This window comes from Felis catus, chromosome D4 (genome assembly GCF_018350175.1).
Source record: "Felis catus isolate Fca126 chromosome D4, F.catus_Fca126_mat1.0, whole genome shotgun sequence".
Classification (NCBI taxonomy): domain Eukaryota; kingdom Metazoa; phylum Chordata; class Mammalia; order Carnivora; family Felidae; genus Felis; species Felis catus.
In genome coordinates, this window is record NC_058380.1 from 87,852,718 (window position 1) to 87,878,693 (window position 25,976).

At 58.4% G+C, this 25,976-nt stretch overlaps 1 protein-coding gene and 1 long non-coding RNA gene across 2 annotated transcripts; one reads left to right on the forward strand and one right to left on the reverse strand.

The window, feature by feature from the left end:
* Positions 1-1,324: 1,324 nt before the first annotated feature.
* Positions 1,325-12,163, reverse strand: PTGES (prostaglandin E synthase). The gene is made up of 3 exons (XM_006939551.5): positions 11,870-12,163; positions 8,719-8,801; positions 1,325-1,892 (listed from the first exon to the last, which is right to left on the reverse strand). Exons 1-3 carry the CDS (start codon positions 12,002-12,004, stop codon positions 1,643-1,645), a joined length of 468 nt encoding a protein of 155 aa, XP_006939613.1. The 5' UTR covers positions 12,005-12,163; the 3' UTR covers positions 1,325-1,642.
* A 454-nt stretch (positions 12,164-12,617) lies between these two features.
* LOC109494007 lies at positions 12,618-14,867 on the forward strand. The gene is made up of 2 exons (XR_002737692.2): positions 12,618-13,461; positions 13,986-14,867. It is a non-coding gene; the product is annotated as an uncharacterized LOC109494007 (long non-coding RNA).
* Positions 14,868-25,976: the final 11,109 nt, after the last annotated feature.

Sequence of the window (25,976 nt, forward strand, 5' to 3'; positions counted from 1 at the left end):
CGCGCCCAGCCAGCGCTTAGCAAACGGCAGGCAGGCTCTCGGGCTGCGACGGGGCCCTTCCCTGTTCTGGATGAGCGTTCGGTTCCCTCCGGAGACTAGAGTCTCATCTCACCACCAGAGGGCAGTGTTGTCCACTCCCAGCTGTGAGCGCCTCCCCACCCACGGAGCCTCAGGGATCAGGGGGAAGCTGGAATTTCTGGAGAGGCCAGGGGTCCCCACGAGCCCCCCCCCCCCCGGCAGGTCCATCAAGGGCAGTTCAGCGGCTTCGGGCTGTTGGGAGGGAGACATGCCCAGCGGCCACTCCAGACCCTGGAGAGAAGGGGCAGCGCTGAGAGGCGGTCAGGGGAGGTGAGGCAGTAGGGGACGGTGGTTAGCGCGGGGCTTTGGAGGCGGACGCGCCAGATTCAGAGCGGGCCCTGCGCGTCAGGGGCCCACCTCCTGGAGCCTCGGTGTCCTCATCTGTAAAGGATAGACTTGACAGGCCACCTTACTCACCCGTGGGAAGGAGGCAGGAGGGGGCCCGCGAGCACCCTGCCTGCATGTTTGCGCGGGACCTAACCCCCCGGTCAGGGCGCACTTGTGTGTTTTCCAGACCCCAGACACACACTAACAAAAATGTCCCGCGAAAATGACCCACTCGGGCGGCGACAGACCCCAGGGGCGGGCAGCCAAGGGGTTGCAGGGTGGTGGCCCAAGCCGGACAGACCCTTCCATTGAATGATCAAGGCCCCACACATCTTAGAACAAGAGTCTAGGAGATACACACACACACACACACACAGATTCCCCGCAGGGGTGCACATTTGTACTTTTCAAATCTTGCGGGTACGGAAGGAGCCAGAAAGTTCCTTTGAGCGGTTGGTCATGCCGGGCCCATTCTCTTGCTTTATGGCCCTTAACGAGTGAGCGACTCCCCAGGGAAGAGAAGCGACCCTCACTGCGGGCCCCGCCTTTCGGCACCTGCACATAGGAGAGAAGGATCCAGTGAAGGAACGGAGACCGAGCACGGGGAGTGTCAACAGGGCGCCGGGGAACGTAATCCCACGCCCCCCTCGCTAAACTCCCACCACAAAAGAAATTGCAATATCACACCCCACCCTGTGCCGGGTCCTGCTTCTGGAGGAAACCGGTAGTGTGGAGCCGGGGCCCGGACACCGCCGGGACACGGGGGAGCTTTACAAAAACGCAGATGCCCAGGGTCCCCTCGAAACTAGCCGAATTGCAATCTCTGGGGTGGGTCTAAGAAGCTCGCGGCTAGTACAGCCCTGAATCCGGATGGTGGTTTCGTTGAGGAACCCGAACGGACTCTTCTCTCACTCGTAGGGACGGAGAAGGAACACGGCTTTTAATGCGCTGGTGCTCGAGTGGGAGGGTTTTTCTGTCAGTCTTGAGAAGCCATCTCCACACGGTCCGGGCAGCCACTCCACCCAGAAGTCCGAGAGGCACGCCCGCCCACACGCGTGCACACACATGGGCAAACACGCACAGGCCCGCGGTGCCCAGGATCCCGCGCTCGGTGGGTTGCCAAGAAACCGGGTCCCTGGGCTAGGCACAATCCCCAAGGGCCGCCCGGCGCCCTCCGGGTACAGTCACGGGGGCTCGCGGCCAGCGGTCTGCTGGCTGAGCAGGTGTCGGCTGCTGGTCACAGGTGGCAGGCAGCTTCCCAGACGATCTGGAAGGCCATGGAGGCACAGGGGAGCTGGGCCAGGGTGTAGGCCAGGGAGCGGGTGGGTGCCCGAAGCTTGCCCAGATAGGCCACGGTGTGCACCACGCGGCCCAGGAAGAAGACGAGAAAGTGCATCCGGGCGATGAAGGGGTCAGGCCCCAGGAAGGAGTAAACGAGGCCCAGGAACAGGAAGGGGTAGATGGTCTCCATGTCATTCCGGTGGGCTCTGGGAAGGCAAGGGTGTGCGGTCAGCCGGGCGTCAGCAGGGAGAAGCTCGTGGAAGCCGGGGCCCTCTGCCCCGAAGGGCCCCACGCCCCTTGGGGACCATCTCGGGGTGCCCGACTCGCGTCCGTTCGTGGCCGGGAGAAAGAGGTACCACGGAGGCAGAGGCGACAGCGACTCCAAGTCAGCTGCTGCCAGGACGCAAAACCCCACTTATGGGCCAGTGGCCGTGACAGGCAGCTAGCCGGGGTTTTCCTCCCGAGCCCTGGGGCTCCCCAGGACTTGGCCCCGGCCACGCTCCCCACCGTCTTCCCTCGTGTGGCCTTGGACACCAGCCGGGAACAGTGGGACTCAGAGGGGGTTGAGAGCCGGGGTGGAGCCTAGGTCTGACTCCAACCCGCGCCCTTTACCCCCCCCCCCGGGCAGGGCTTTTCGGGGCGGGGGGGGACACCCTCCTTCTGAACGCAGGTGCCTGGGCCCTCCCCAGGGGCATGGGCTAGAGCACACGTCTGAAACCCTTGCCTAACCGTCTTGTCCTGCCCCTAGATGTCGGCAAACCCTCCTGCCTCTTTCAGGGATGATAATAATAATAACAGAACAGCTGCCACTCACTGCCCCCCCCCCCCCAGTAAAGTTCTTCATCTCGTCTACGCTGTCCTGTGTCTTTGTGTTTGTTTGTTCAAAACGGTCAAGGGCGTGAGCACGTGGGGTGGCGCGGGGGGAGTGGAAGGGCTGAGTATAGCCCTGGCGTAAATAGATGACCAAGAAAGAAAACCCACCCGCGTCTGCTAAGAGTTGGGTCACATTTTCCATGACTCCCGCTAATGGACAGCTTCCTTGGGGAGAGGTGAGGAGGTCAAGTCTCATAAATTAGAGACTGAACCCGTGCCTGAGGCCATAGACGGTATGTTGGAAGAATAAACAGGAACCTAGTACCGGGGCTGGGACCTCCCCCGAGGCCAAGGCCGCATGTGTGAGGCAGGGGGGACTCGGGGCGGGAAGCGAGGTGCGCCTTCCAGCTGGGACGCGTTCCCCCAACGCTGTGCGCCCGCGGGCTGGGCCCGGCCCAGCAGCTCCTGTGTGACGGATGGCCTGTAACACAGCCCTCCTCTTCCCTCCCACGTGCAAGCAGAGCCTCAGGCCAGGGCCCGGTGTGTGGCCTGACCTAGGGAATGGGGCTGGGCAGGGCACGGGAGAGGCCCTAACTTGGCGGCTGCCCCGTGCTGCAGGGGTCTCTGCCGAGTGACCAGCGTGGGTGTGTTCAGGGGAGGAGATGTTTGCACCGAAGCCTGAATGATCAGGGATCATCAGCAGGTCACCGCCGGTGCAGGGGAAGAACTTTCCAGGGAGCAGGAGGGGCAGGCGCAAAGGCCCTGGGGTGGGATTGAGCATAGGGTGTTCGAGGCACAGAAAAGTGACCCTGGAGCGTGTCTGGAGTGGGGTGGCATGAGAGGGAGCGAGGCAGGTTGAAAGCAGGAGGGGGGGCTCGTGAAGGGGGGCTCGGGGCCTGGAATTCAATCCGCGTGTGCAAAAGCCCCCGTTAACCCAGCGGGGCCTGGACCGTTCTTAGGTGAAACTCGGGACACAGCGGTTGGCGTCTCTGGCCCCCTATCCCGAAGCCAACGTGAGCCCGCCTTCCCCTTTTCTCCCAAATCTCCACCGTGGGACCCAGCCTCGGGGAAAGCAGGTCTGCAGGAAGGCCGGGTCTCACCCAGTTGGGTGAGGCCCTGCCGCCTGCTGTGCCTGAGAGCAAGTCGTAGGCCCTGGTCAGATCCTGGCCGTGGGAAAGAAGAAGAGGGAAAACTAGGCTGGGCCCGCCCCGCCCCCAGGCTCCCTGATCAAGCAAGTCCCTTACCTCACTTGTGAGGGGACAGCAAGGCTTCCTCCAAACCCCTCTACTCTATGGAAATGGGGCTGTGCCCCCCAACATCCCCCATTAGAGGGACACCCTTGGGAAACGTGCTTTATTCTTATTCTTTAATGTTTATTTACTTATTTTAAGAGAGAGAGAGAGAGAGAGAGCAGGGGGAGGGGCAGAGAGAGAGAGGGAGCCACTGTCAGTGCAGAGCCCCACGTGGGGCTCAGTCCCATAGACCGTGAGATCATGACCTGAGCTGAGATCACGAGGAACCGACTGAGCCACCCGGGCGCCCCTGGAAAAGTTACTTTACATGAAGTCAGTGATGGGGCGCCCGGATGGCTCAGTCAGTCACGTCCGACTTCGGCTCAGGTCATGATCTCGCGGTTCGTGGGTTCGAGCCCCGCGTCGGGCTCTGTGCTGATGGCTCGGAGCCTGGGGCCTGCTTCGGATTCTGGGTCTCCCTCCCTCTCTGCTCCTCACTCCACTCGTGCGCTCTCTTTCTCTTTCTCTCTCAAAAATAAATAAACATTAAATGAAGTCAGCGTGTCCCAGAAATCGGTCTGCCTCTCACAGCTGACCCACCTGGATGGGCCTTTCTGTCACACGCTCATCTGAAAGTTTCAGGAAAAGCACCCACTAGTATGGGAAACCCATTCATCCGGATACTGTCCTTTAAAGCAGGTATTCACATCGGACGAGTGAGTCACTCTTTAGAGAGCTGACACTGGCCAAACCCCAAAGAGCCGACAAAGGGGAGCAGGGTGGAGAGGAGGGTGGGATGGGCAAGGTTCGTGGCAGGTGGGGTCCCATTCTTCGGGGCAGAACCGAGAGGCGGGGAGGTGCAGCCCCTGCAGAAAACCAAGCCGTGGTCCTGAGCCCACCTCCCAGCTCCAGCTCCGGACCCCAAGATCGCCAGTGAGGGAGGAGAGGTGGCTGGGGGCTGAGAAAGCCTTGAGGCTCTGACCCTCAGCACCCCGCCCTCCACCCCACCCCCCCACCCCCCACTGAGAGCTGGCCCAGCCCGTCCCTCCTCCCTCTCCCTCCTCCCTCCGGTAGGGATCAAAGCGGGGGTTCCCCACGAAGCCACAAGTGGTGCCGAGGACAGGGAGCTGTGGGGAAATCAAAGGTGAGGCAAGAAAACTCATTCCCCTCCCCGGGGGGCCCGGATGTGAACTGACAGACGTGGAGGGAGTCACGTACCGGAGAGACGTGGTTGGGCAAAACGTGTCATTCCAATAACAGCCACTTTTTAACATAAAAGTCACCCAAAGCAAATCCCCGCCAGACCGGACTTGCTGGGCTTCCTGCCGCACTGGGCCGCCCCTCCCCACCCCCCAGACATTGCAACACCGGCTGCATGACTGGCAGGTGATGGGAGGGGAGAAGGTCTGCGAGTAGCCCCAGGCAGCTGGCAGGGACGTCCGTCCTCATCCCTGGCCCTCCCCGCTGCCCACACTGGCCATGCCCTAGAATGCAGGTCCCCCGATGCTCAATGTCAAGGGCAGGCCTAAAGCGGGGCAAAACCGCGTTCCTACAGAGCCCACGGTCCTGGGCTCAACCGCGTGGCCTGGGCAAGCCTGCTCTGCCTCCAGAGATAACAGCACCCTCCCCGGGGAGGCTGTTGGGGGGCCCGGCGGGTTGGCAGCTATCGACAAGGTGCTTAGGACCCCGCTGTCGCGGAGGGGCTGCGCCCCGATGCACCTGCCGTCTTCCTCCTCTCCCTCGCCACCATCGCCGGCCTGGTCTGGGGCACGACCCTGAACGCTAATCTCGCCCTCTGGGTTTTGCCAGCCTCTCCTGCCTCGGCCGGGTGAATGAAACCCGGTGTGGAGCCGCAGAGAGGAGGGCCGGGCATGAGCCCGCGGTTCGGCGTGCCTCTAACCTGCTCCCTGGCCTCGGTTCACCGTCCACAGCATCGAAGGGACTTCTAGGACGGCGATTCGGGGACCAATCTCCGGACAAACCGGTTCAGTCGGATTCAGGCTGCGTGTTCCGAGTAGTCAGAAACCTCGCCAAGCATGGGCCCCGTGCCCGTCTGCCTCCCTTGGGGCCACTCGGAGACTCCCTCCCTGAGGTTTCCCACACACGGACTCGGGATTTGGCCCAAAGACACCTGAGCAGGAGGCTGGGGTTGGTGTCATGAAGCGAGGTGGCCGGGTTTCATCATTTCCCTGGAAATCCGGCTCCTGACCTCTCCCAGAGCCGGGCTCACGTTCGTTTTGGCTCTGGCGTGTGGCTAATCTGCAAGGCAGATTTATCCTCCAAGAACCTAGACCTAAGTGCTTTCCTGTTTGGGCAGGAGGGTGACCCTGACTGCACCATAAACTCTGGTCTAATATTTAACTAACTTCTGCTTCCAGGGCATGTCCCCCTCAGGTTCCAGCAAGTTCTCCAGCAGGGGATGACGGGACGTGTGATCCTCTGAGCCCTGCACCTTCACGGTTCCACGACGTTCTGTGAAGGCAGGAGGTGGAGGAGACCCCGGGGGACCAGGAACCCCCAGACCTGCCATGGTAAGTCTCCAATAAGTACCAGTACGTCGCACGTCCCCTCCACCGATAAACACTTGCCAAATGGACATAAAACGTTATTTGGTGAGAGGTGCTCAAAAAGGGTTGAACTGGGACGCCTGGGTGGCTCCGTCGGTGGAGCGTCCGACTTCGGCTCAGGTCACGATCTCGCGGTCCGGAAGTTCGAGCCCCGCGTCGGGCTCTGTGCTGACGGCTCGGAGCCTGGAGCCTGCTTCGGATTCCGTGTCTCCCTCTCTCTCTGCCCCTCCCCCACTCACGCTCTGTCTCTCTGTCTCTCAAAAACAAACATTTTTTTAAAAAGCGCTGAATCGGGGGCGCCTGGGTGGCGTAGTCGGTTAAGCGTCCGACTTCAGCCAGGTCACGATCTTGCGGTCCGTGAGTTCGAGCCCCGCGTCAGGCTCTGGGCTGACGGCTCAGAGCCTGGAGCCTGCTTCCGATTCTGTGTCTCCCTCTCTCTGCCCCTCCCCCGTTCATGCTCTGTCTCTCTCTGTCCCAAAAATAAATAAACGTTGAAAAAAAAATTAAAAAAAAAAAAAAAGCGCTGAATCGAACTCCAGCCGTTGGAGCATCGCCACTATCGATAGAGGGTCATTTTGATCGGAAGAAGAAAGTGTACTGGGTACGTAGAAACATTTGGGCACCGCACGGGTCTGTTATCTCTCCTTGGCTTGGCTACAGCCAGTAAAAAATAAACCCAAGTGCTCGTCGGCTCACGTAACCGCTCCCGTGCCACAAGAAAGCTTCGCTACGTAGGACGCGTGTACCCTGTGAAAAGCCACGTAAACCCCCTCGGTGGCTGCGGTGAGCCAGCCCAGGCTGTCCACGGTCACGGCTGCCTCGACTGCTCAGGCCCTTCTCCACCGCCCAGGAGAGTCAAGCCAGCCAAGGGGGTTGGCTTTTGTCCACTTGTTCATTATGTGTCCGGTGGATGGATGGATGGATGGATGGACGGACGGATGGACCTCATAGGAAGAACTACATACCGTAGTTATATTAGAAACGCTAGAACAGCACAGGATTTCACTTCCTACCTTGCACATCTCTGTCATTCTTAAAAACCACAAGTATGCATATTATTTTCGACGGGCAAGAAAACGAAGAGAAAAAAAGCGCTCTCCTCGAAGAAAAGAATCTCGTATTTACACTCCAGTGTCCCACCCATTTCTGCCCGCGGTGCACGGGAATGCCCTGGGAACTACGGGAGCGTTGGTCTCCTGTCTCCCCCTGTGCAGCTGCCCGTCCTTCCACTTGCCCCTCAACTCCACTGGCAGTCCCTGTCCCCTGCAAGTGCTGCCTCCTCCCTCTCCAGCCCACCGGGGTCAGCCAGGGGAGAGCCAACTGCCAAAACCCCAACATTCAGATCAGGAACATGAAATCAATCCACATCTCGTCTCCGATGGGATTTTACACAGCTATTTTTTTTTTTCCATTTTTCCCGTGTTTTTATTATTTTTATTTTTGAGAGAGACAGAGTGTGAGCAGAGTGGGGGGCAGGGAGACCCAGAGTCCGAAGCAGGCTCCAGGCTCCGAGCCGTCAGCACAGAGCCCGACGCGGGGCTCGAACTCACGAGCCGCGAGACCGTGACCTGAGCTGAAGTCGGACGCTCCACCGACGGAGCCACCCAGGCGCCCCATTTTACACGGCTATTTTTAAAGAATCAGGTTTTGAGTAACATTTACCCACACGGAAAATGCTCACCGAATAACGTTCACGGAAAAAGAAATCCCAGAACCCCACCCTGGGCACACAGTGCGCACGGGATTTTCTGGGAAGCATCTACAAAGAGGAGTTGGGTGAACACAGTGTTAGAGGTTAGCGGGGATTAGAGTCGGGCCTGGTCTCCCTGTGCCCTCCGTGTGTTTGCAGTGCGACCCAGGTCGTCGGCGATCGTCAGCAGTTCTGACTTTCATAATGAGAAAAATTGTTTTTGATCGACTGGGGGGTTGCTCGGCAGAGGGAGTGATGTTCAGCTTCACTCCGAACGAAAGAAATGCAAAATAAAACCAAAACGTGGTATAAATGTTCACCCATCCCACTGGCAGAATACCCATCCACGGTGGAGGCACTGGAGGCGCCTGGGCGGCTCAGCTGGTTAAACGTCGGACTTGTGCTCAGGTCCTGAGCCCAGGGTCCGTGAGTTCGAGCCCCGCGCGGGCTCTGGGCCGACGGCTCGGAGCCCGGAGCCTGCTTCCGATTCTGTGTCTCCCTCTCTCTCTGCCCCTCCCCGGCTCGCACTCTCAATCTCTCTCTCAAAAATAAATAAAAACATTTTAAAAAAGAAAGACATGAAATCAATGAATAAATTAGAACTATCTGAGGGGCTCCGGAAGGCAGGAGACCTCGGTCCTCTGGGTGCCCCCCCTTCCCCCGGCCCTGGTGCTCAGAGCGGAGCCTCGGGGGGCAGACCGTGGCCAGGCTGGGGCCCAACAGTACTTGCCTGAGGCAGCGATCTACGTCCTGGTCACTCCGGCAGTACTGGAGGCCTCCGTGTCTCAGGGCATCCTCGGGGTTGGCAAAAGCCTGGAATACGTCAGCGAGAGTTACTGGCCTAGCCCCCTCCACGTGCCAAGTGCTGGCACTCGCCATGACCAAGGCTGCTATGGGCTGAACGTGTGCCCCGCGGATTCGTATGCTGAAAGCTGACCTCCGAGGTGATGGTGTGGGGGGGCGGGGGGGTGGGGTGATTAGGTCAGGAGGGTAGAGCCCTTGGGAATGGGATTAGTGCCTTTAGAAACGAGACCCCGGAGAGCTCCTTCACCCTCCCGCCACTGGAGGATACAGCCGGAAGACGGCCAACTGTGAACCAGGAAGTGGGCCCTCACCAGACGCAGAATCTCCAAGCACCTTGCCTCCAGAATGGTGAGAAAGAAGTCTGCTGTTTACAAGCCTCCCCCCCCGCCCCCCCCCAGTCCAGGCCCCGTGTGCCCCCGACACTGTTATAGCAGCCGGAACAGACGAGGGCAAAGGCCCTCATGTCCTGGCTTGTGGGAAGCTCACAGTCTGATGGGGGAAATGGCCTACGAACCAGGGAAGACCAGGTGGTGAGTGTTAAAGAAAGAGAAGACAAGGTTGGCCTTGAGAATGTTTCCAGGAGACCTGATCAAGCCTGAGGGTCAGAGGCGGCTTCTCTGAGGCAGGGGCATTCAAGCTAAGCTTTGAAGGAGGCAACAACATGAACCCGATGAGGGCGGGCTGGAGAAGGAGCATTGAAGACATCCAGGAAAGCATGTGCAAAGGCCCTGGGGTCAGAAGACGATGGGGGTGTTTGAAGAACAGAAACCTAGCGTGGCTGGAGTATAGAGAGCGAGGGACAGAAGCCCAAGATGAAGTTGCTGGGGTCCCGAGGGCACTCTAAGACTTTGGACTTTGAACTAAGAGCAGTGAGAGGGTTTTTGACAGTTCCACAAAGACTAGCTGCCCATTTCTTCGCTTCCCTGAGCCTCAGCTCCCTCATCCGTGAACTCTGGATCAAGCGGAGCTCATTTCCCGCGCGAAGAGTGAAGGGGAGAACTGGAGAGGCCTCCGCCCAATGCCGGGCACTGGGAGCACCGGCATGGGGAAGGTGCTCGACGAATAGTCTGCGGACAGCAGAAACGTCAGGTCACGTTTCCGTCACCGGAGGCCCACGTCCAGCGCTCACCAACCCCACAGCAAACACGAATCTCAGCAGCACGCTTTCTGGATTGCTCACCCAATGGCAAATACTGCCGCCTCTGACTCATGAGCCCTGGTGACCCCTGTCCCCCCAGCTCTGGTGCGTCCCACCTGTCCCATGCCTGAGGCCCGTCAGGGTCAGGATCAGAGCCCCCACACCCAGAATTCCTCTCCACTGGCCCTGCACTCGTGGAATCGCCAATCCCGATGGGCCGGCACAGAGTCCGTGGACCCATGACTCCCTTCAAAGGGTCCTAGGCCCGGGTCCGAGGGGTGGCTCGTTCCTAAAGACAGAACCGGAACACAAGCCCGCCGGGCCGGGAGCCGGTCGTAGGGCAGGCCGAGGAACCGCTGTCGTCCGAAGCTAGAATTGCTACCTTTAATTGGGACAAGGGGGCAGGCCGTTGGATGCACTCCCGGGACCGAGCTGTGGTCGCGGCCTTCGAGTGAATTCCAGTGGTTCGTACGTCATGAGAAGTCACGCTTGCTCCGCGCCAGGTGCCGAAGTCGCCCGGCTCGAGCGTGACTATCCCCTGCTTTACAGATGAGGAAACGGCTCCCAGACTCGCCCCAGGGGCAAAGGGTGGACGAGTCAGAGCCCTTATCTGTCACCTGCCCGGGGATCTGGCTTCTAGGCTCCTTCCTGGCATGGGAGGGAAACTCACCGCCGGTAAGGAGCCTCTGGGGGACAGCCCCAGGGAAGGCTTCTTTCTGGCACTCTCCACCCACCAGAGAGAAAGGCACTCTCGGGTTTCCCTCCTTCTATCCCTGAATTCACATTGAAGAGGGAGGCTCCGGACCCCTGCGCTTTGCTGTTGAGAACTCCATCCCCGCCCCTGCCCCCGCCCCCTCCGGACAGGTTGTGGGGCCGGACAGCCCCGTTCAAACCCTGCTGCGTGGCCTCACAGGTGTCCTCTCCCGGAAGACAAGGTGAATGTGGCTCCCACCTATTAAACGCTCAGCTGCAAGGAAGGACTTAATGGCTGAATGCACCTGTCCCTGCTGGGTCCCCCGTATCCCGCATCCAGGACCGGGGTGAGGCAGGGAGGAGGCAGGGGTCATCCGGGTGCCTGCGTCTGTGCCTCTGGGCGTTAAAGCCGTCCCGCCTTCACCCCTGCCCGCGCCTATGCCAGGGGCTGAGTCCGACTCCCCAGCAAGACCCCTGCTCCTGGGTGTCCACACCCAACGTGATGCCAGAGCTAACCTTGCCTTGCCTTTGAACTGGACAAAGGCGGACAAAGGGGCCACGGTTTCTGGAAACGAGTCCTCTACTGAAAAACAGGACAGCCGGCCGGCTTGGCCCAAAACTTCTCTGACTCTGGTCGTGTCCAATGCGAGCCGAGCTGTTCTGAATGGGCCGGCCCGCCCACCCAGGCTCCGATCTTAGCCTCTTTGTTGTTTTGGCTCCGGGGACTCGGGATCGGTGGGGTGGCGGGGGGGGAAGGGCGGGGGGAATTCCTCCTCGAAAATTCCAGTGGAGCCCAGGCCGGCCGAGACCTGGCCTCTGGACGCGGCCGTGCGTTCGTAAGCCCCCTCGCCAATGAATTGGGAATTTCCACTTCAAATTCCTGGGGTTCCTGCGTCGCCGGTTCCCACCCCACCCAAATCTCCCATCTCCTGTGCTGGGAAGCTGCCAGGTCTGATGGAGGCATTCTTGCTGTCTCATTCCACCCTCCGGGACCTGCTTCTGTCTGAGACACCCAGCAGAGCTCAGCGGCACCAGTCGTGCCAGAACTTACCTGGTAGCACGGCGGGGTGAGTAAATGCTCTTACAACAGAGGACAAGAAGGTGCGGGTCCTGCCATCCCAAAGGTCTCCAGGGCCCTCACATTCTGGCCCTGAGAACACCTCGGCCAAGTTTCCCATCCCTGCAGTTTCCCGGCAGGGCTGGGGCCGGGGAAGTGGGGGGGGGGGGGTGCTCCAGGGGAGCATACCTTCTTCCGAAGCCTCACTTGGCCCGTGATGATGGCCACCACGTACATCTTGATGACCAGCAGCGTGCTGCAGAGCAGGAAGGCCGGCAGCGCCTGGCCTCTCACCAACGCCAGGACAGGGGCAGGCATCTCCATGGGCAGGCGGGAGCTCTGGGGCAGGCGGCCGCAGCAGGCGCGTGTGGCTGTGTCTCTATGAGCTGGAGGAGGCGGGGAGAGCCCGCCAGGAGGCCTGTCTGCACACAGCACACGCCCACTCTCAGCGGCCAGATGCGGGGGGGAGGCGCAGGGCTGAGCTGTGTCCCCTGTTCAGCCTCCGGCCCCAGACACCCCTCCCCTGGCAAATCCTTAAACGCGTTCTAGTCTGTCTCCTCATCTGTAACATGGGGGCGTCCGGCAGGGCCTGCCTTCTGGGTGTGTGTGTGTGTGTGTGTGTGTGTGTGTGTGACAAAGACAGACGCCTGGCGGGACATCCACAGGTGGCCGACAGCTCTGGTATCTGTCCCCGCGGGTCAGGACGGGTGTCGGGCAGGAGAACTGGGCCATCCGTCCCCACTCTCAGCCTGGACGCTTGAACCACAGTCGTACCTACCTTGATGTGACTCTGATTTTTTTTTTTCAAGTTTAGTTATTGATTTTGAGAGAGCGAGCGAGCGCCGAGAAGGAGCAGGCTGGAGCAGAGCGAGAGGGAGAGAGAATCCCGATGCGAGCTGTCCGCTCGGGGCCCGACGCGAGCTCCATCCATCCCATGACCTGAGCTGGCACGGAGAGTCGGACGTCAGCAGAGGCAGGAATCTTTTGCCTTTAGTTTCGCCAACACCGCTCGCTTTGCTCGGGGGTCCCCTGGGGAGGGGGGCGAGAGGGAAACCTCAGTGTCCTGTGCCTTCTCCGCCCTGGCGCCTGCCCCGAAGGGACCGCGGTGTCCGTCTGGGCTGTGCCCCCAAAGCAGCAGAGACCAAGAGAAAAGACTGGCCAGAGGGCAGAGACACTGGCCATGTGCTCCGGAGCCCGGCTCAGCTGACGTTGAGTCCCAGAGCCAGCCCTTGGCGACTGCAGCCGTGTGGTCTCGGGCGAGCAGGTTCCTCCTCCGAATCCTTGTCTTCAACGAAAGGGAGTCGTGTCTAATTATTAAACACCGGGCACCTAGGAAGCCCTCATCTGTATGAGCTTCTGAGCCTCAGTTTCCTCCTCCTCCAAATGGGGGTAACACTTGGCTTGCCAGGAGGGTGGCTCTTGGAAGCGCCCGTGCTTGCTGCTGGAGCGGGGAGTGGGTAGGGAGTGGGGTCGATCGCTTGTCCATTTGCTATTGTCTTCCCTCTCGCCAAGTTCAGTTGCGGCTTTGGGCTCCGGTGTCTGCACCACCCCCGGAATCGTGGACCAGACACAGCCCAAGAGGGGACCCCGGGCGTCCGCCCATCCTTGGCGCGGGCGGCCGCGCGCTCGGCCCTGCTTGGGCTTCTGGAACGAGACAGAAACCTCACCAGCAGAGGCTAGAGAAACCAGCGTGGGCAAAGGGCGGATCGTTAGCCACCGTCACCTGGAGCCGAAAATAAGAGGGACTTCGTGGGGAAGCCCTGCGGGCTGATGACTTCACGGTAGGAATCTTTTCTTCCACGTCTGCGGGAACGAACCAGCCGAGCCAGGGCCTGGCAGACGGGACGAGGTCTCCTCTAATTTCCGGCCAAGAATTTCCCTAAAGCCTCCCTCGGCCTGGGGAAGCTGCGGTTTTGTTCTTGGTGGTGGTGGTGAGGGTGGTGACGCTTCTCTCGGAGCTCAGGTTCTTTGCCTGCAAAAGACGTGCCCCTGCCTCGCGGGACGTGGGGGGGGGGGGGTGGGGACTACAGCAGCGCCTGCCTGAAATGAAGGCAAGACGCAACCCCCGGGGGGGCCCCCAGGAGGAGGCGTCCTGGGGGTCAGACATGTGTTTACATCACCGCTGGGTGGTGGTTACACCGGTGAATCTAGATGTAAAAATTCCCTGAGATGTATCTTAAGTGGTGACTTTGCTGGGTTAAACACACACACGCACACACACGCACACACACGCACGCAAGAATTCTCTGGTCACGGTGAGCGAAGAGGGGCTGCTTTGTCCAAGCCCCCATGTGGCTTCTTCCAGCTGGCCCTCCTCGGCATTTCCTGAGGATCAGAGACCCAGCTCTTGGGCCGGTTCATTGTCTGTGACTTCAGAGGAGCTTGAGAGAGAGGAGGAAGCAGCCCCACCCCTGCCGCTGGTTCCTGACCTCGGTGAGAGGCGCCGGGACGTTCTCCAGCCAGGGGATGGAAGAGGAAGAACTGTGGCTCAAGCGACCGGAGTCGTCCCGGCTGGCATCGGCCACGTCTCCCCACCCTTGAGAAGGGGTGCCGTGCGAACGCACGGATTAGCCGGCGCTTTCCGATGGCGCTGCGTGCGGGCCCTGCTGGGGCAGAAGCTTCCCGCTCCCCTCCCCTCCCCCCTGCTCCAGGTGGGACCCCTGAACTCCTCGCAGAATGAACAAGACCATGAAGGGCTGTCGAAACACCGCGTCCTCCTAACTAACCCCGGGAAAGCACAGCTTTCCTTTCAGGGACCGTAGGGACTGTAATGCTGGTGGGGCAGCCAATCCCAGTACTCCCCTTCTTGGGAACGGGGTGGGCCACGTGACCCAGGGAAGCCAATCCCAATGGTCCCGGCAGCTGGCAGAGCCAATCAGAGGCTTCCCTGGGAGTTTATATTGTGACCTCCCCCTCCGGAGCCCCCCGTTGGCTCTAGGGCTGAGGCTTGGGGCCTCAGCGGCCTGAAGCTGCGTGGAACTATCCCCCCCCCCCCCGCCTTCCCCACGTGGAGGGGGCCTGTATTCTGGGGGCAACAAGGCCCCAACCTCTGACTCACCCGGGTCTGGGAGTCTTAAGAGTCTCCTTCTTCGCTTAAACAAAACATCAGTCAAATCACGTTTGTCTTTGGCTCCAAACTGCGGTGGCTCCCGTCTTGCTCAGAGTAAAAGCCAAAGTTTGGACAGCGGCCCACGGCCCCGTCCCATCTGGTCTCCATCCGGTTCTCTCTGGATTCCTCCCCCACTCGCTCGGTCAGCCTAGCCACTCCGTCCTTGCTCCCGGCCTTCACTCTGGCCTCTGCCTGGAAGTCTCTTCCCCTGGACATGGGCTGTGTTGACACTTCACCTTCAAGTCTTTGCTCAGGTGTCGCCTCCTCCACCCCCGCTCCCCACCCCGCTCCCACCACCGCATTAATCCACTGCACAGCCCGCCCCACCCCCACCCGAGCCACTTCTGATGCCATTTTGCTGCCTGTGCTTTCTCTGTGGTTTCCACGGCCCGTTTCATTCAATGACACGCCATGCAATTTATTTCTTGTCCTTACTGTCTAACACCCGGATTCCTGGGGGGAAGGGGGGGGGGGTCTCAGTCCTGTTTGCTGATGAGCCACAAGCACCGGTCCCGTGCCTGACATATAGGCCCAACTGTAATTCACTGAATTGACTTAAGCTCACTTGATTGGGATTTCTTTCTTTATAACCAAAGGAGTCTAGACCCGGATAACTGAAGAGCTCAGGGTCCTGACTCCTGCCCGCCTACTTCCTGGAATGCCCTGGGGGAGCCTGGCTGCCTCTCCTGACAGGCACAGAGCCAGGGAAGAAGCCTAGGTCAGCAGCTGACGTTTACTCATAAGGATAAATGGGGACGATCAGGCTGCTTCCTGGGCTCTCAAGGCCAGCCTGGCCCCTCAGCCCATTCCTGAGATAGCCAAGATGGCCTTGAAGGATGATGCCATTCCGCTTAAGGACGACAGTCAGATAGGGCGGCGGCCAGAGGATCAATCACTGGGCAATGCTCTCCGACCCAACCTTGGCCGAATCACAGATGCCATCGTATTTAACCCTCCTGAGGGAGATAGGACTATTAGACCCATTTTAGAGATGTGGGGCCTGAGGCCCAGATTGGCGGTTATACTCACCCCGGGTCTCACAGCTGGGCTTGGATCCAGGGGGATGTTCTTGCCACCGACGCTTTGCTGTTCTAGCTGCGGGGCTGTGGGCTGTGGCCCAGGGGAACCGGTCAGCACCTTAAGAGGCAGCGATCTGTAATGCGTAAGGGAAGGTTCCTCTCCTCTCCGGAGGCTTCCCCAAGTCAGGAACCTCCCGGGGGGCTCTTCCCCTCTTGGGAGTGAGGATGAAAGCAAGGTTGCTCAGCTGTAAAGCCCGGCAGCTTCACCCACACAGTGGAGTATTGTTCAGCCTTAAGACGGACGAACTTACTAACACCTGCTACAAGGTGGATGAACCCGGAAGGCATCGTGCCAAGAGCCAGAAACACGAAAGGCTGCATATCATATGATTCTGTTTATAAGAAATGTCCAGAATGGGCAAATCCCTAGAGACAGAAAGCGGATCGGTGGCTGCCAGGGTGTAGACGGAGGCCGAATAGGAATGACCATTTAACGCGCACCGGGCTTTCTTCCGGAAGGGCGGGAGAGTTCTAGAGACGATGATGATGGCTGCACTACAGCGTGAACGTACTTAGTGCCACTGACCTGTACATTTCAAGATGGTTACTTTTTTTTTTTTTTTTTAGTATTTATTTATTTATTTATTTATTTTTTGAGAGAAAGGGCTCGAGCAGGGGAGAGGCGGAGAAAGGGGGAGAGAGAATCCCAAGCAGGGTCCAGGCTCAGCGCGGAGCCCGACCGCGGGGCTTCATCCCACGACCCTGGGATCATGACCGGAGCCGAAATCAAGAGTCAACCGACCCCGCCAGACAGGCGTCCCCCACAGTGATTCACTGTACGTTGGAAAGAAAAAGGGGAAAGGAAAACCTGGGCTGCTGGCTTCTTCGCGGCTGTACACACGGCACCCGGTGTGGCGTCTGCACAGAGCTGGGCTTCGCAGGTATTTGTCGGGAGACGGGCCACCTGAACGTGTGCCTGACACACTGCGCGTTCCCGGGCCGTCCCGTTCTCCTGTCGCCGCGGAGAGGAGCACACGTGGGGCCCTTCACGCTCCGACCAAGCGCCGCCCTTGATGGAGCCCATCTGTTGGCCCCTGACCGCGGGCCTCAGATCCGGTTACTGATGCGCAGAGCTGCGGTCAGGCAGGAGCATTTCCTGGATGCGTTGGGGGCGGGGGCGGGGGGGGGGGACGGCAAAGGCAGGAGCATTTCCTGGATGCTTTGGGGGGGGGGGAGGACGGCACACAGCTGACAGGAGAGGCGGATGGGGGAGGCGGGAGGGGAGGAAATGTTCGTCTCAGCACGAATCCCTGCCAAGACCTTTGCAGAGAAGGGGCAGTCCTCCGGGCAGAGGCTCCGGGATCAGGCGGCAGCCAAGACCCTCCCGTGACCAGGCTGGGGACGCGTCCAGCCAGCGCCCACGCACGCGCACCGCCCCCGGATGCTGTCTCCCCAGGGGCATTTCCCGTGTCCGGCTCTCGGACGCATCAGGAAGCCTCTTCCTAGGAGGCCCTGGAAGGGAGTTTTGCATTCCTGGGATCCCAGTTCAGCCAGCGATGGCTCAGGGGACAGCGGGCCGGGGCTTTCAAACACAGCGATTATGGGAACCCTCCGGCTTTCCGGTGGCCCCCAGGACCCCGAACTTCCTCAGTTTCACAAGAAGTGCCACCGGGTTTCCCCTGGGGCCTTTGTCACAAGGACAACACTATTTTATGACTGCAGGTTTTAATTTTTTTTACTTACGATGATTATTTTTTAGAGAGGCAGGGGAGGGGGCAGAGACAGAGAGAGAGAGAGAGAGAGAGAGGGAGACACAGAATCCGGAAGCAGGCTCCAGGCTCCAAGCCATCAGCACAGAGCCCGGCCCGGGGCTCGAACCCCTGACCGTGAGATCCTGACCTGAGCCGAAGTCGGAGCTTCAGCGCCTGAGCCACCCAGGCGCCCCCTATAACCGTGGGCTTTGAAACGAATCGTCCAGATATGACAGAAGCTGACATCGTTAAGGGGGCAGAGCGCGTGCTCCCTCCTTCAGCTCTGACGCGAGGTCATGTCTGCAACCTCCTGATGGCCCCTCTCAACTGGAATCCTGCCAGTCTGGGGGGACTCACTACTTTCCAATAATAGTAATAATAATAATAATAAAAAAACAACCGGAACAACGGCAGCTGTTGTCAAGGAGGTAGGCCCCATTTCCGTGATTCATGCATCCACCTGCCTTGTGTTATCTTTCGCGTTGTCACCCTGGATGATGGAGCCTGATCGGCCAGCGTTCTCGGTGGAGAAACGGGTTCAGGGCTATGAATGACTTTGCCCTAAGATCACGGATCTGGGCAGACACCCCCCTCCCCACCCCACCCCCGCAGGCAGAGCCGAGGTTTGAAGGCAAGCCAGCTGTTCCATTCTTGCACACCTCTTGTTCAGATCCCCTTCCTTGTGCTGAGCCGAACTGCCCCTTCGGGGCCGCAGGGCACACGCATGCTCCCTCCTCCTCGCCACAGGCCTTGGAAATTGGAGGACACCACCAGGTCAGCCCTAAGTCTCCTCTTGCAGGCAAAACAAACACAGCCCCAGTCGGCTCATCCTCGGACGCCGCGTTTTCCCAGCCGCCGCGACCTAGTTTGTCAAGGTCCCTCGGAGACCAGAGGGCGACCGCCACCCCTCGCTGGAGACCCCTCACTGCCGCAGGCACGGGACGAGTTGTCTGGCCACAGAATCAGCGGGGCCCCGCGCAAAATGAAAACGCAAAGTCCCTTTTCAAACGTTATCGGGAGTTTCAGGCTGCTGACAGTGGGCTGGTGAGTCGGCCCCACGGGACCCCGTGTGGCTGCATGAACTGGCCCTGATTCTGTGCTCAGGGTCATTCAACATGAGCTGAGTAAGGAAGTCAGGTCCGAATCAAAGCCAGAGAAAGGATAACACGAGAGCTCGATAGAACATCTCATCACCTCTGCCCAATGAAAATGATGCCAACGTTCGATTATCAATAACAACATGAGCAACATTTTATCATAAATAACGACACGAACAACAACGACACTTGCAGAGGGGCGCCCGGCTGGCTCAGCCGGTAGAGCATGCGGCTCTTGATCTTGGGGCCATGAGTTCGAGCCCCACGCGGGGCGGAGAGATTACTTCAAAAGAAAAGAAAAAAGAAAACATTGTACAGTGTTCACGATGTGCCTGGGGGAATGTTAACCTGATCTTCGACATCCTGTTGAGGTAGGTACTACGACTGTCCCCACTCTACAGATGAGAAAACTCAGACACAGAGCAGTCGAGTAACTCACTCAGTTACGGAACTAACAAGTGGTCTCGTCCCAGCATTTTGGAGGAAGCACTCACAACGACATCACCTCCAGTTTCCAGAGAAGGTTCCTGAAGCGCCTGGGAGGGAGCAACCATAGCAAAGGGATCGCGACTGGAGGGCTCAAACCCAGGATCACACGGCCACAGAGCCCACGCCCTTTGTAGTTCAACCTCTACCCTTCGGTAGCCCACATAACAGGTCTGTAGTGTGTTAAATAGTGTCCTCCGAAAAAAAAAAATATATGAGTCCTAACCTACAGTATTTGTGAATGTGATCTTAGGAGAGATGTATAGACACGGAGCTCAGTCTGAGTCCAATGACCCGTGTCCTTGTAAGGGAAAGCGGAGGGAGATTCAGACACACGGAGGAAAAGGCCAGGTGAAGCGGGAGGCAGAGATTGGAGCGATGTGGCCACAAGCCGGGGGAGGCGGAGGCTTGCCGGAAGCCACCAGAAGACAGCCACGAGATGCGTTTCCCCCTCGGAGCCTCCAGAAGGAACCAACCCAGTCAACGCCTTGACTTCAGATCTCCAGGACTAGGAGAGGATCCTTTTCTGTTGCTTTAAGCCCAACAGTCTGTGGTCATTAGGTATTACAGCTCTACATCACTCATACAGTGCCTTCTTGTGTTTTTATTTGATTGATTTTATGTTTATTTCTGAGAGGGAGAGAGCGTGTGCGCGGGGGAGAGAGAGGGGCAGAGGGAAAGAGAGAATCTCAAGCAGGCTTCCAACGCGGGGCTCGATCCCACGGCCCTGGGATCGTCACCTGAGCTGAAATCAAGATCGGACGCTCAACTGACTGAGCCACCCGGGCGCCCTGCCTTCTTGTGTTTTGAGAGGTGCTCGTGTGTCTACAGAACAAGCACACGTAGCTCTGGTTGGATCTCCAGAGAGCGCTGTCCAGCAGAAACCTAACCCACACGCCGAGTGCAAGCCACAGGTGGAACTTGACATTTGAGAGTCACCGTGTCGGGGCGCCTGGGTGGCTCAGTCTGTTAAGCGTCTGGCTTTGGCTCGGGTCGTGATCGCCCGGTCCGTGAGTTCGAGCCCTGCATTGCGTGAGCTCAAGTCCCACTTCGGGCGAGCTCGAGCCCCAACTCTGGGCTCTGCACTCTGCACTCTCTCTCCCTCTGACCCTCGCTCACACGTGCTCTCTCTCTCTCTCTCTAAAATAAAAAAAAAAAAATGTTTTTTCTTGTAGCCATGTTAAAAAAAAATGTATCAGGTGGAATTAATTTCTATAATCGTATGAGTTCCCTGTGGCCACTGTAACAAATTACCCGGAACTTGGTGACTTAGAAGAATAGGAATTTAGTCTTTCACGACTCTGGAGGCCAGAAGTCTGACACCAAGGCGTTGGCAGGGTTTTGCTCCCTGCCACAGCGTCCGGGAGAATCTGTCCCTTGCCCCTTCTGGCTCCTGGTGATGCTGGGATTCCTTGGCTTGTGGCCACCTCTCTGCAGCCTGCCGTCTCCTCTTCTCCACGTGTCTGTGTAAATCTCCCTCCGTCTCTCACTGATCAAGATACGTGTGATCGCATTCGGGGTTTACCTGGGTAATCCCAGGGTAATCTCCCCATCTCGAGATCTTTAACTGTGTCACAATTGCAAAGAAGGACCCCTTTTCCCAAAAGGCAACACGGGTTCCAGGAATAGGAACTGATATCTTTGGAATATTATGCGGCATAGTATAATAATGTATTTGATTTAACCTAATATATCCGGGTGCCTGGGCGGCTCAGTCAATTAAGCACCTGACTCTTGATTTCAGCTCAGGTCATCATCCACAGTTGGTGAGACTGAGCCCCGAGTCAGGCAGGCTCTCTGCCCTGACAGTGTGGGGCCTACTTGGGATTCTCTCTGCCCTTCCCTGCTCGTGTGCTCTTTCTCTCTCTCTCTCTCTCTCTCTCTCTCAAAATAAATAAATAAACTTTAAAAAAGGATATTTTAACTTAATGCATCAAAAACATTATCACTTTCGGGGTGCCTGGGTGGCTCATTCGGTTAAGCATCCAGCTCCGGCTCAGGTCACGATCTCACAGCTCATGGGTTTGAGCCCCGCGTTGGGCTCTGTGCTGACACTTCTCTCTCTGCCCCTCCCCTGCTCATGCTCTGTCTCTCTCTCTCTCAAAACTAAATAAACATTCTAAAAGGTAATAATATTGAATAATTGCGGTAATGATTTAAAAATATTATTACCTTTTAGAATGTTTATTTAGTTTTGAGAGAGAGAGACAGAGCGTGAGCAGGGGAGGGGCAGAGAGCAAGGGAGACACAGAATCCGAAGCAGGCTCCGGGCTCTGAGCCATCAGTACAGAGCCCGACACGGGGCTCGAACCCACAAGCTGTGAGATCATGACCTGAGCTGAAGTTGGACGCTTAACCGACTGAGCCACCCAGGCACTCCCCAAAATATGATCACTTTAACGTGTAGTTAGTATTTTTAAATTATTAGTGAGGTGCTTTACTTGTTCTCATACGAAGTCTTTAAAAACCAGTGTGAACTTCACAGTCATGAGACATCTCAGCTTGGACTCACGACGTTTTGGGAGATCAAAGGCCACATCTGGCCACTCTACATAACGAGATGGCTACTGGGGCGCCTGGGTGGCGCAGTCGGTTAAGCGTCTGACTTCAGCCAGGTCACGATCTTGCAGTCCGTGAGTTCGAGCCCCGTGTCGGACTCTGGGCTGATGGCTCAGAGCCTGGAGCCTGTTTCCGATTCTGTGTCTCCCTCTCTCTCTGTCCCTCCCCCGTTCATGCTCTGTCTCTCTGTCCCAAAAATAAATAAACGTTGAAAAAAAAATTTTTTTTAAAGAGATGGGCTACTGTCACTGACCTCTCACTGTGCCGCAGAGTGGTCTAGGACCTTCGGGTTCTTTGATTGCTTCAAGACACGCGGCACAAAGGTCACAGGTGCACTGAGAATCTCAGATGAGGTGTGGGCCTTTCTGTTCCGGTCTCAAGATCTGTGAATCAAAATGTCAACGCTGTCCTTGAGGTGTGCGCCCAAATCGTGGGCCGATTTCAAGCAAGCTGGACTTGAAGGTCAAGTCTGCAGAGCCCGATTTATTGCTGAAAAAGCAGTCAGGCTCCTCCTCCCACCTGTGATAACGATGCCAACCTCGGGGTTGAGTTTTTGCAGCTTGAAAACCACTAATTTTCTGCGGCCACCTCATATGTTAAATCTGCCTCTCTCCCTTTTGGAGAAGGGGACACTGAGGCCTGGATTGACCAAGTAGCCTGCCCACCGTGGCTCAGCGGTTGAGGAGCAGGAGGGAAACCCAAGTTCCGAACCACTGCCTCCTATCCGAGCGCCGTACTGCCCCTCTCTGGGCCTCGCTTTCTCCATCTCTAAAACGGGTGTGATAATACACCTTCCATGGAGGATTACGGAGATAACCCAGGTGACACGTGACATTCTGCCTGGTGTTGATCGCAAAGGGTCACCGCGCTTGGTGTGTTAACCGCTGAGCTTCAACCAGGCCTGAGTCATCCCCGAGGCAGCGCCCGGGGGGCTGGACAGATACGGAGTGTGAAGGTCCGGCCCTACCCCCTGCCCCATGAATCATCAGTCCAGGGCCGGTAGAGACGGGCAAGGAACTAATTACATCACAAGATAAGAACCCGTAGCGGTGGGTGCGTGTATCAGGGGAGAAGTACGGGGGGTGGGGGGTGGGGGAGAAAGGGGTGCTTCTGCTGGGTCCTCCGGGAACCTGATTAACTGGTTGGAAGCCAGAGGGTGTGGCGCACAAGGCCTAGAACGGGGGCCCTGCCCGAGCCCCTGTCAGGGGTCCCCCCTCTTCCCGCACACAAACACCTGAAGACGCAGCTCCACCCGGGCAGCCGACCCGGGCAATTCCGGGCTCTGATTGGACAGTGGGGAGCGCCTGAGCACAGGGCGGCCAATGGGAGGCTGGCCAACAGCCAATGAGCGCAGAGCGCGCTGAGCAGGTGCCTCGCAGGTGTGAACGCAAAGTAGCCAGCGGGAGATGGGAAGGTGGACCTGGGCGCCGGAGGAGGCTGAGCTCAGCGGCCCCGGGGTGGGGTGGGGTGGCTGTGAGTGGCCTGGGGAGAACCTCCGCGAATCCGAATCCGCTCCTGGCCGGCCCCGGGGGTCCTCACCTGCGTCCCCGCACCCCTTGTACCGCGAACGTCCTCACCAGGAGCCCCTCTATCCCGGAACCCTCAAAGCAGCCCCGGCCTCGAGACAACGAAAGGAACCAGTTACCATTAACCGGGGGCCGGTCAGCGCAGGTCTGTCACCTGTTCTGCAGGGCGCTGGGGTCCCCACCGGAAGCCGAGGCCCCCACCCAAGGCCGCTTTGGACCTCGCCTGTTTTCCGGGTCCTGTAGGGTAAGACGACGTTTTCTGCGCAAGCCTCTCATTGCTTCCCTGTCCAGCTCCCCACCCCGCCCCAACCCTAACTCCACCACCATGAAGGCCTCCCTGCTGTCACCTTGTCCCGAGAGCCAAGTCGTTCCCCTCACGGAGGAGCACAGCATTGACCCAGACAAGCCCCTTGGCAGCCGGGCAGCCACCCTCCTCACCGCGTGTTCCCTGCCAGCCGGTTCTCTGGGCACAGTTCTGACTGCGTGGACACATCAAAGGCCACTAGGGCGGGGGAGGGAGTCACTGTGGAGCACGTCAGAGAGAGCAGCAGAGGATAAGACACCAACTAGTACTCTGGGGAAGGGACCAGGGCCCTGGGGTCAAGCAGGCACAAACCTGTCTGAGACAAACACAGACAAACATTTTCCCCTCCTGGGCAGGGCAGCTTCGAGAAAGAGCTTCAGCTGGGGTGGGGAACATAGCGGGGCAGTAAAACTTGGCGATCAAATAGCAATTCTTACCTAAGGAAATTCACGGAAACAGCTAACGTCACCTGTCAGACGCTGTGCCCGGCGCTTTATACATATTAGCTCGGTGTCTTCCCGCCACAAGCCCAGGAAGTGGGTCTATGATTATCCCCATTTTAAAGATGAGGACATTGAGGTTCAGAGAGGAGTGCATCAGTTTCTGTGCTAACCCACTGCACCAGGTCCGTATGCATGACCCGGGTATGTGAAGAACACCCTTCAGGGAGCCCAGGGGAGGACGGCTTGGCTGGGAAGGGGCTGCTGCCCACAGCAGGGTGTGGAGAGCCTTCAGGCTGATGTCCTGTGGGCCAGGCTGGGTGCTCTGATCTCCCCCGGGACCGCCACCTTTCAGTCTGGACTGTCCATCGCAGAACCACAGGCAGGTAGCACATAATCGAGTGCTCAGCCCCGAGCACTGGGCTGGGGGCAGGGGGGGGGGGCGGTGTCCCGGAATTGTTCTGAACTTGGAGTCTGGAAAGGCCCAGATATGTCCCTTGCTGTCCCCACTGCCCCCAGCACAAGCTGCAGCCAGGACCCCAGGTGATCCGGTTTGATTCTCCTGTCCCATCCTGGGGGCAGCAGTTTGTGGCCTCTGAGTTACACATTATCTTGGAGGGGAAAAAAAAAATGCTTCTTCCTCCTGGCTGGATGCCAGGTCTACACCCAGCTTTCAGTCATCCCCCCGGCTCTGCATAGACTGAGCCACACACCTAAGCTGTGCAAACGGGGGGAGGGGAGGGGACACATTGCTGGTGTCGGAGACGCGGAGGCGCCCTGGCCTTGGGAGTGGTTTGGAGCTGTCTCCGGGGCCAACTCTCCACCCCGTGACCTCTTGCCAACCCAGACCTGGAGTTCTGCTGAGACAACCTCAGCCCTCCCGCCTGCCTCTTACCCTGTCCCCAGGCGCGCCTCTGCCTGAGCTCATCAGTGATGACTTCAGAAATGTCACACCCAAGGCCTTGGCCAGCTTGAGATCTGAGGGGCTTCGGGCTCTTGCCGTCCCCTCCCTGTCTCTCTAGCATGACTCAGGCAGGGACAGGACCCAGGCTGTGGTAAGGCTCTCCATTTTTATGCAATCGCTTTCTTCACTCAAACCACAGGCCCTGCCGGGTCACACACACACACACACACCCTCCCCCCTGCTTCGCCCGCCTTCCCCGGCTTCTCAGCCTTCTGACGCCAGGGTTCAGATGCCAAGCAGATAGAGACCCTCGTCTCTGCTGAGGTCAAGGCCAGTCTTCTCTTCCGTCACGTCCCCAGCTGATCAGGGTCGGGGAGCGGTGCCCAAGGATAGGGGACCGGTGGGGGGCCGGTGCTGTTGCCCAGATGAGAGGTGACAGGGCCTGAGGAAAGCCAGAACACAGAACTGGTGAGCCTCCGGGACAAAGCTGGCTATCAGGGGGAAGCAAGAAGACAGAATGCCGGTAGCGGTCCAAACGGTGGTTACCTCTGCGCAGAGGAGGGGTGTGGACTGGGATAGGACACGAGGGAACTTCTTGGGTGCTGAGAAATGTCGGTCTCCCTCTGGGCGGGTTTCATTAAAAAAAGGAAATAAAATCCCAATGCCCAGATCTGACTCGAATAGCTCAGTAGGCAGGGATGCCACTTACTGTGATGCGAAGCCCGGAGGAAACGCGAACTTGAAAGAAAACATCAAGCATTCCACTTTGTGTTGAACCGACTGCTGGACATCTAAATCGTTCCCAGTGCATTCCCCAGGATGGACAATGCCAGGAGGCCACTTGTGCATGTTCAGACGAATTCCTACAAGTAGTGTTTCTGGATCAGAGCGTGTCCTTAAGATTCTGGATCCCCACTGCCAACGCGGTTTCCCCAGCGTGCGTTCCTAACAGCATTTGTTCATCTGGCCATCCGTTCCTTCCCCGGGGGCCAGCTCTGTGCCAGGCCCTGTCCGGCGTCCTAGACATGTGATGGCAAACAAGACGGGGAGATTGCTGTCACCTGCTCCCTGGAACTCCCAGTGTGGGATGGAGATCAGGGT

Excerpts from the sequence above, each read along its gene's own strand:
- PTGES (XM_006939551.5), bottom strand. The coding sequence starts at position 12,004 with ATGGAGATGCCTGCCCCTGTCCTGGCGTTGGTGAGAGGCCAGGCGCTG. Across the intron at positions 8,802-11,869 it reads AAGTGAGGCTTCGGAAGAAG|GCTTTTGCCAACCCCGAGGA; the intron begins GTATGCTCCCCT and ends GACGTATTCCAG. Across the intron at positions 1,893-8,718 it reads GACGTAGATCGCTGCCTCAG|AGCCCACCGGAATGACATGG; the intron begins GCAAGTACTGTT and ends TTGCCTTCCCAG.